The sequence below is a fragment of the Rutidosis leptorrhynchoides genome, chromosome 6, assembly GCF_046630445.1.
Source record: "Rutidosis leptorrhynchoides isolate AG116_Rl617_1_P2 chromosome 6, CSIRO_AGI_Rlap_v1, whole genome shotgun sequence".
Taxonomy (NCBI): domain Eukaryota; kingdom Viridiplantae; phylum Streptophyta; class Magnoliopsida; order Asterales; family Asteraceae; genus Rutidosis; species Rutidosis leptorrhynchoides.
In genome coordinates, this window is record NC_092338.1 from 2,889,117 (window position 1) to 2,899,746 (window position 10,630).

The following is a 10,630-nucleotide window of genomic DNA, read 5'->3' on the forward strand; positions in this document are numbered from 1 at the left end:
TTACTTGCTGAAACATAAACATGAAGTTTTTGATACATTCAAAATCTTCCAAAATGAGGTAGAGAATCAACTTGGAAAGACCATTAAAGCCCTTCGCTCTGATCGGGGAGGGGAATATATGAGTCAAGAGTTTTTGGACCACCTGAAGAATCGTGGGATTGTCTCACAGTTCACTCCACCTTACACACCACAACACAATGGTGTGTCTGAACGGAGGAATCGAACTTTACTTGATATGGTTCGATCTATGATGAGTCTAACTACTCTACCAATGTCTTTTTGGGGTTATGCATTAGAGTCTGCTGCACGCATACTCAATATGGTTCCAACCAAGAAGGTAGAAAAGACACCATTTGAGTTATGGCATGGAAAGAGTCCTAAGCTGTCTTATTTGAAAGTCTGGGGTTGTGAAGCGTATGTGAAACGTGACACTTCAAACAAGTTAGAACCCAGAGGTATCAAATGTCACTTTGTGGGATACCCAAAAGAAACAATGGGTTACTACTTTTACTACCGAGCTGAAAACAAAGTGTTTACTGCTCGTTTTGCTGAATTCTTTGAAAGAGATCTTCTCTTACAAGAAGTCAGTGGGAGTAAAATAGATCTTGAAGAAATTCAAGAATCACAAAGTAACATACCTTCTGAAGGCACTAGCCAACCGCGCGTTGAAACTGAACACATTGTTGATGAGCCAAAACGTGTTGCACCTGTAATTCGTAGATCTAGTAGAACTCCTCATCGACCGGAGAAGTTGAATCTTCTGATTAATTCAGATGAACCTCATCTAGGGGATTATGATGAACCCTCTAGCTACCGTGAGGCCATATCAGATCCAGAATCTGACAAATGGCGAGATGCTATGAATGCAGAGATGCAGTCCATGAAAGATAATCAAGTATGGGACTTGATTGATCTTCCACCCAACTGTAAACCAGTGGGGTGTAAATGGGTCTTTAAGAAGAAGACAGACATGGACGGTAATGTAAACACTTTTAAGGCTCGATTGGTGGCAAAAGGTTATACTCAAACTCAAGGAATTGATTATGAGGAAACTTATTCACCAGTTGCAAGCATTAAATCAATTAGGATACTTATTGCCATAGCTGCTTTTCATGATTATGAAATATGGCAAATGGATGTCAAAACCGCTTTCCTAAATGGCGACCTAAGCGAGGACGTATATATGGTTCAGCCGGAAGGGTTTGTGAATCCTAAGTATCCTACTAAAGTATGCAAGCTTCTAAAATCCATTTATGGGTTAAAGCAAGCATCCAGGAGCTGGAATCTTAAGTTTGATCAGAAAATCAAAGAATATGGTTTTTCTCAAAACCAAGATGAGCCCTGTGTTTACATTAGAGCTAGTGGGAGCAAAGTTGTCTTCTTGATCTTGTATGTTGATGACATACTACTTATTGGAAATGACATTCCAACTTTGCAAGATGTCAAATCTTGGCTTGGAAAATGTTTTGCCATGAAAGATCTTGGAGAAGCCAAGTATATTCTTGGAATCAGGATCTATAGAAATAGATATAAAAGGCTTATTGGTTTGAGTCAAAGTACATACATTGACAAAATCTTACGAAGATTTAACATGCAAAACTCCAAGCGCGGAGCATTGCCCATGCAAAAAGGCATAACCTTGAGCAAGTCTCAAAGTCCTATCTCACCTGATGAGATAAGACGAATGAAATGTGTTCCGTATGCTTCGGCTATAGGATCCATTATGTATGCCATGTTATGTACTAGACCTGATGTCTCGTTAGCCTTAAGTTTGACGAGTCGTTATCAACAGAATCCAGGTGAAGAACATTGGATTGATGTTAAGAGCATTCTTAAGTATCTGCGAAGGACTAAAGATATGTTTTTGGTTTACGGTGGTTTGGAAGAAGAGTTGAGTATTAGATGTTATACAGATGCTAGTTTCCAAACTGATCGAGATGATTCTCGATCCCAGTCAGGGTATGTCTTTGTCATGAATGGCGGGGCAGTTGATTGGAGAAGCTCAAAGCAGAGCACAGTTGCACAGTCTACAACAGAAGCAGAATACATTACTGCATCAGAAGCTGCTCAAGAAGCTGTCTGGATTAGGAAGTTTATTGCTGAACTTGGAGTAGTTCCCAGCATTGAATCCCCTATGAAAATGTATTGTGATAATTCAAGTGCTATTATACTAGCGAAAGAATCACGTGTACGTAAAGGTAGCAGACACATTCTTCGAAAATTTGACTACATTCAAGAAGTCGTTGAGAGGAATGATATTAGTATTCTTAAGGTTCATACAGATGATAATGTGGCTGACCCGTTCACGAAGCCCATGACACACAACAAGCATGATGATCATGCTAGTAGTATTGGACTTCGTTATGCTGCTGATCTTTTTAATTTGTAATTTAATATTTGGATATTTTTGGAACATTAAGCAGTTTTATCTTAATGAATTGATATATAGTTGGTATGATCAGTTTCATTTATATCACTGTGTTCTATATTAGCATGTTTAATTCATGAATAATTGTTGATTATTCAAAATCTCCATAATCGATCATGTTATGGGAATAACATGAATTAAGATTAATGTGAAATTTTAGTTATATTCATTGATGATGAATAGTTACCTTGTTGAGACCAAAATTCATATGTATTCATTGATGATGAATACTGGAATGACCCAACCATGAGATGTCACTATATGGATCGTAGTCAGTAGTGAATCTTTTAGTGATTATGTCTTTGTGTCCTTAGACTTGAGATGCACGCCCGTCTTGATGAGTGTAGCATTGTACTTTGATATGGTTAAACGCTGTCCTGAATAAGGCTGTTATAAAGGCCATCATTGGGTATAATGTAAAGCTCGTGATAGACACGTGTATGCAATATAGGATTTGTTCCTCTAAAATGTTTGGAGTTAGATACTTTTTGAGCTCCTCGATGAATGAATAAGATATTTGTGTGGCCGCACCCAGATGTAATTAAGATGATACTTAATTAATTTGGTGATCTAAATCAGTTCTAAGATCGAGAAATAAAATCGTTAAACAAATGAGAATGACCGATGATCCATATCTCAAGTTTAACTAAAGTATCTGAAACAAAAGGACGAATGACATTTAACACTTACCATAAACAGTTTCGAGAAACTACCCTCACATGAATTTGGGGACAATGACGTGTTGCTAGACGCTTACCATTGTTTGTATAGTTACTTGGTGTTGTGCCATGCACAAGTGGGAGTCTGAAGGATTAATGTGCAAGGTACAACATATAACTATATGGCCAAATTCATTTGAGCCTTCGGGGTCACACACATATACACCGAGACGTCAAATAAATATATATATGATGTATATATATTACTCAAGTAACAAAATAGTAAATCGAAATTAATTCATTTACTATTCATATGAATAGTAAATGAAACGAAATTAATTAATTTACTATTCACATGAAAGTGACATGATAGAAATTATTAATTATAAGTTTCATAAACTACCCCTGAAGTATTTGAGAAATACGACTTTATGATATTACGTAAATCAAATTCAATATCCTAAATTGGATTCTTTCAAAAAGTAAAATATTCACGGATTGATATAAGGTTCACGGGTGTTTCTAAAGTGTAATATATATTCCTTTCTTTTGCCTTCATAAGAAGATACGAGAGAATTAAAAAGAGAGTAAGTAAGAATATCATTTTGAGTTCATAATATTAATCAAAGGTTGATTAATTATTACTTGGGTTTGGACTAGCATCCATTGACGTTGTTTGAAGTGTAGTGTGGACTATCCTAAGAGACGGTCATATTTTTGATCGTAAGTTTCTCTCCGTCTCATCAATTTCTCCAAGAAAGGTATATCGTTAACTCCTCTTTTATTTTATATTCATGACAATTATTATGGTGTAACTGGATCACTGGGAAAGATTAATTGTGTGCATGTTTCATTAAATAAGTGAAAATTTAATCTTGTATAAATTTTGTTCATAAAATAATTAAAGATTATTATTTTAACTATCCGCTGCGTTAATCTGATTTGGTAAAAGTACACACGATTTTTCAACATCATTATCCAGGAGGGTTATTTATTTAAACAATCCCGGTTATGTGTTCCAGGGGGGTCAAATCGTGAATCTAATATTCTGGAAGCTCACGCGGGGGGCTTAGGTGGACATTTTGGTGTGAATAAAACACTTGTGGGTCTTAAAGAACGTTTCTATTGGCAACACATTGAGAAGGATGTAAATCGAATTGTGGCTAGGTGCCGGGTGTGTCATATCGCTAAAATGCACGGGAGTAATGTGGGGTTGTATACACCATTACCGGTTCCCAACGGTCCGTGGGAAGACATTAGTCTTGATTTTGTTCTTGGGTTACCACGAACACAACGCAATAAAGATTCGATAATGGTAGTTGTAGATCGGTTTTCAAAGATGGCTCATTTTATCCCGTGCAACAAGACATTCGACGCAAGTCAAGTTGCCCGTCTTTATTTTGCTGAAATTGTGAAGTTACATGGGGTGCCTAAGACTTTAACATCCAACCGAGATGTCAAATTCATTAGTCACTTTTGGCGTACTTTGTGGGCGCGTGTGGGTTCTAAGTTACAATTTAGTAGCTCGCACCACCCGCAAACGGATGGACAAACCAAGGTTGTTAACCGTAGTTTGGGGAACCTATTAATAAGTCTTGTTGGTGACCACCCCAAGCAATGGGATTTGACTCTACCTCAGGCTGAATTTGCGTCCAACTCATCAGTTAATCGTACTACTGGACGCATGCCTTTTGAGATAGTATATGGTCGAAAATCCCACACTCCCCTTGATTTGTTACCAAAGTGTGAGATGCAGGATGCTTCACGTGAAGGCTTGGAGCTGGCTGATCAATTAAATTCTCTACATCAGCAAGTTCATACGCGCATCTCTCGACAGAATGAATTGTACAAACATCGGGCTGATCAACGTCGTAAAAAAGTTGTGTTCAAGAAAGGAGACCTTGTGTGGATTCACTTGCGTAAAGAGAGGTTCCCGGGTGGTCGTTTTGGCAAGTTGCAACCGAGAGCCGATGGTCCTTTTCGATTTCTTCAGAAGATAAACAACAATGCATACAAGGTTGCTTTACCAGGACACTATATTGTTTCTGCAACTTTCAATGTTGCGGATCTTTCTCCCTATGTTAGTGATGATGACCAGGATCTAGACTCGAGGTCGAGTCCTTCTGAAGGGGGGAGGATGATGCAGAATCATTGATTGATGATGGAGATGGAAGGAATAAGTGAGCTCAGGTGTACCGAAGGGAAAACAAGAGTGCTGGGCTGCTGGAATATTTTGGAGAATCCATGTTTGGGCTAATCAGTGGGGCTAAAATAAGCGTGATTTAGTGCAGAAACAAGATTGGTGTTGTCGTATGAATCTTTGGATCTCAAATTCAAATAGGCATAGGTGCCCCAAACTCAGTCATTGGAGGTCGAATCTAAACACGCTGGTGAACATTTTCCATTCTTCCCATAGCTTTATTTCGTTAATCGTGGTGCTAGATGACTTTCTTGTTTGCTTGTTTCTTCTGGTCCCTTTCTCGCGTTCCTATGGTGATTGTGGGGAGCAATATATGTAACTTGTATCATTCTTCATAAACAAAATCTTCTAATAGCTTTTCAATAATAAATATATCCCTTGTATTATAGTTTATACTACTAAACCATACAAGTATTATATCTTATATCAAGTAGTATTATTCAATAAATAAATTTACACACAATAACAGAGCCTAAAGCTGCAACTTATTACTGTATGATATTATTAAATTATAGTGGCTTTCAATACTTGTAAACACAAAAGAAGAAAGCCAATAATATATGTTACAAGTTGACGAAAGGATGCTAATTCCTAAATATTTGGCTGTAACTACAAAAGCCCGTACGTAGTTTCAGTAATTTAGCACCCAAAATCGTAGGAGACAAGTCCTTGCAGCTCTGGTCCGTTCAGCCTGTTGTTTTCAAAACTGAAACACAAAAAAAAATAGACAACTAACTTTGTATCGGTCCCAGTATATTGTTATTAATAAATATATACAGAATGACAAGTAATTAAAACCCGTATTTTAATTCAGATGTAATGCAATTAAGGGACATGAATCAAAACTTAAAAAAAGGTACAAACTTTCATGGCAAAGCTAGAAATACCTTTCCATTGGGAAAGTTGAGAAAGGGCCATCAATAGGTATTGTGCCACACAGATTGTTATTAGAAACATCTCTGCAACATCACGATGGATTATAAGCAAACACGATCAACATATATGAAGTCAAAAACGATGTTTATATATAATATAATAGTCCTATAAACTTACAATACTTTAAGGTTAGAGAGTGTTGTGAGCTCCCTTGGAATAGGACCTGAAAGCTGGTTGTTGTTTAAACGCCTACAATTACAACTTATTATCTCAATTTATATGTCTCTAAGAAGATCAATTTACGTTAAAAATTTTGAATTACACTTACAGAAATCGTAAAGACTTCAACTTTGAGAACAATTTGGGGATTTCGCCGTCGAATTTGTTTCCATATAAATTCATGCTGACAAGGTTTTTCAAGTTCCCTAATTCTTTTGGGATCTTGCCTTCAATGTTATTCGAGTATAGTTCCCTGATACAGCCGTTAAGATATGTAATCATTAACACTATGAGCAGGGGCGCATCGAGGTTATAAGCAGCGGGTTTCCATGACACCACTATTTGAATTTTTTGTTATTACAAAATACTCTTCAAATGGTACATGACACCACTATAATCGACAATAGGACATTAGGACCCCATAGATTTGTGGGATTTATGTTCTTTTGAAGGTAAACCACCACCAACATATGAATGATACGAAGTACTTTGTAAAAAAAAATCATGATCCCTTTGACTTTTAATCCTAGATTCGCCACTATCTACGAGACTAAGGGAAAAAAAGAAAGAAAGAATATAACATCAACAAAAATCATCACTTAAGTGGAGAAAATTAACAAGCTGCTAAATTTCCCTATATCAACATTCAATTTCTCTTAAAAATGAGCTAAAGTATCCCCCAAACAGATGAAGCTATCAACTAATTATATATAATCACAATTGAAATGAAAAGATAACTTAATGTAAAATCAGAACCCCAAACTCAAATAACCTATATCAACAAAGATAGTACAAAATGAACAGATCAAAGAGTTTCAAGAATTTACAAGTATTGAAGATGCTTGAGTTCGCCGAGCTCAGAACCCAAAGATCCGGAAATATTAGAATTCCCCAAATCCCTGAAAATTATAGAACAAAAAGTTACCCCATCTTGAAATTAAGAAAACAAAATAGTACTCAAAACTGAAACTTGGTATCAAGAATCTTAAAATATTACAAACGAATAACATGATTGTTAGAGTCACATGTAACATGAAACCATGTACAAGGGTTTACAAGTGTAGGATCCCAGCTCTGCAACACATTTTTGGGATCAATTAGCTTCGTTCTTAAAGCATGCAAAGCATTTCCTGTAACATTTAAAGATACAGGAAGAATTAACATGAGATGGGTCTTCAATATTTTGAATTAAAGCTAAAAACCAATGAATAATTTCCCAAAAAAAACATAATTGAATTAAAAAAATATAAAACCCTAAAAGAGAGAATGATCTACTAGTCTTACCTTCAGAGTTGGTGCATAATACGGGAGTTGAAGATAGTAATAATAATAATAATAATATTGAGAAAATGAAGAATGAAAAGCTAAAAGAAGCCATTTTTATTGAGGAAAAAAAAAATAGGATTTTGAAGTGGGGTTTTAACAAGAATTTGAGAGGAGAAAATGCAGTAATGTGTTTTTTATTGGGAGTCAACTGGAGATGGGAAAAGTCGTGCTTTAGTTGTGAATGATTGGTGACTGGTGGTCATGTCTTTACTGTTTAGAAAGTTACACACACCAATACAGTAATTGTTGGGTTATTTACACTAATGGTCCTTCAACTATTTTGTTCACTATTTTGGTGAGGTTTTAGCATTGTTCCCAACGTCGTCCGCTGCGGTCGGTGCGGCGTTTGGTGATTAGTCCGTTCCGACTTTGACTCGGTGACTAAAAAGGTTGAGACCGAGGTCGAGACGGACGTTGTGACGACCCGAAAATTTCTGACCAAATTTAAACTTAATCTTTATATGTTTCCAACACAATAAGCAAAGTCTGTAATGTTGAGTCTCAAAATTTTTGAACTGTTTACATGAATTCAAATGACCTTCGACTGTTCTCGACGATTCACGAACAACCAATTGTAAATAGGTACATATAAATTTAAATGTATAAATATATATAATAATTTGAAATATTATTTGAAATAATATATGATTACAAGTTAAAATATAGCTATTGTATCAACACTAATATTACTGTTACTACTTCCATTATTATTAATATTAATATCAATATTAGTATTATTAATATTATTAACATTATTATTGATATAGTTATAAATACTATTATATAAAAAAAAAAGAAATTATAATCTAGTTGTAATGTAAATATTGATAGTTATTATTATTGTTAGTATAACTATCATCATTTTTGTTATTATAAAAATAATACCATTTATTATCATGTATCATCTTTATAGTTATTATTATGCCTGGCAAACGGGTCAGGTTGGGTCGGTTTGGGTAACGGGTCAAAATGGTTTTGGGTTGAAATGGGTCATAGGTCAAACAGGTTAATTTTTTAAACGGGTCAAAATGGGTCAGGTTGGGTTGGTTTGGGTAACAGGTCGAAACGGGTCACAGGTCAATTGGGTCAAATGGGTCAAACGGGTTACATCACTTTTTTTACATTTATTACATTATTTTAGTTATTATTATTTATTAAATATACATAAGAAACATTAATATACATAATAAATGATATAAACATGAATGCTTTATAAATTTTTTACGGATGAAACTTTTTATGCTTGACCCAGTTGACCCATTCACAAAACCCATTAGACCCATTTCTATTTATTGATCTTTGAGTATTGATACCCATTAGACCCGTTCATTCACTTTTTGTGCAGGACTCAAAAGGTTGGTGAGAAATTAATTTGAATATTTTTTTAAGTTTTGATTTACATCGTTAGGCCTAAATTTTTTCTAAGACCCAATTGACCCGAAAGCTTGACCCATTTGACCCAAATTTGAGTGTTTAGGTCTCAGTTGCCAGGTATAGTTATTATTACCATTATCAGTAATAATCATTAAATTCAGTATTTTTATTATTATCATTATCCTTGCTATTTGTATTATTAGTATTGTTATTAACAATGATAAAAGTATTATTATTATTGATATTTATTTATTATTTAAATTAAATATAAAATATAAAAGTAAATATTTACGTAATGAGATATGTATCACAAAGAGATATCATTATTGATTCTGTTTTTTTTTTCTGTTTTGCCCGTGAACCAGTGTTGAGTAAATTTCTGCATAAAACAAACCATCATCTTGCTTTATGGAATAGGAAGTCAATCGATTTTTGCCATATAATTAATCTAAATTTATATACATATGTTTGAGAAACATAGAAGAAGAAAAATCAATCATCACCATTTCTCCATCTCTTCCTCTCCTCTTCTTGTCCAGGAATCACCACTTTCCACCACCGTGAACTGCAACTAGTCACCATGGTAATACCACCGATCACCCTCACACTCGCCTGTTATAAGTCGACCAACATCACCACTAAACTACCTTTTTCTTCATTAAGAATCATCACCTACAACCTGCAAATATCACTTTACCTTAATCACTTCAAACACCGCTAACTCCTTTTCACTTTTAGATAGCAACCATCAAAAACCCGAAGTCCTCTTGTTTGTTTTAAATACTCCACAATCACCAACACACATGCTTTCTCCTTGGTACTACAACCTTGCCTTCCTTTTTCTAACCATCACCTGCTCGATTCCTACCAATACTACGAAGGAGTTATTGCTATTGTTCGTTGTTTTAATCCGTCATTCGCAACAGTCTGTTGCTGTATATTTCGGCTACCAAATGACACCCAAACCTCTTAACTGTGAACGAGCAAACCTACATAAAATCACCCTTTATCACAACCAGCATCGTGGGAATCTCTTATTCGAACAAAGTAACCGATAAAATGGGATGGAAATGTTCACAGTTCAACAGTTTATCAAAATGATGTATGTTACTATATATAAATGATACAAAGACAAAGTTTAGTGGACAAAAATTTCTAATCGAGTGGGACTATCAACGACCCAAACTCTTCTGCTATTTATATATTTAATTATGTTCGAGACCCACCCACTAACTCTTGTCGAAGCAATTCAGTAGCGACTTTTCTTCATATCTTTTGTTCAACCTTCAATAACTTATAATATGAATCGAAGATGATGTAAGGTGACGTTGATGAAGAGCTATCTTTATTTCCACTGTTACAGTTTCTATTTCACTTTAAAACCCAACACCATTATTTCCTGCCTCGACCACTATGTAGCACCACCGTACACCCCTTTTGATCTCCTTCAACCTTCTTTCACTCCTTCAAAAACCCATTTACAACCGCTACTTGTTGCCAACTGTTTCGTTGTTTCTGTTTTGCCATCAAACGACACCAGAACACCAC

The 10,630-nt window shown here is 35.3% G+C and overlaps 1 protein-coding gene across 1 annotated transcript; it reads right to left on the reverse strand.

Moving 5' to 3' along the window:
• Nucleotides 1-5,683: 5,683 nt before the first annotated feature.
• Nucleotides 5,684-7,823, reverse strand: LOC139853131 (leucine-rich repeat protein 2-like). The gene is made up of 7 exons (XM_071842508.1): nt 7,667-7,823; nt 7,380-7,512; nt 7,210-7,281; nt 6,492-6,635; nt 6,341-6,412; nt 6,175-6,246; nt 5,684-5,993 (listed from the first exon to the last, which is right to left on the reverse strand). Exons 1-7 carry the CDS (start codon nt 7,758-7,760, stop codon nt 5,927-5,929), a joined length of 654 nt encoding a protein of 217 aa, XP_071698609.1. The 5' UTR covers nt 7,761-7,823; the 3' UTR covers nt 5,684-5,926.
• Nucleotides 7,824-10,630: the final 2,807 nt, after the last annotated feature.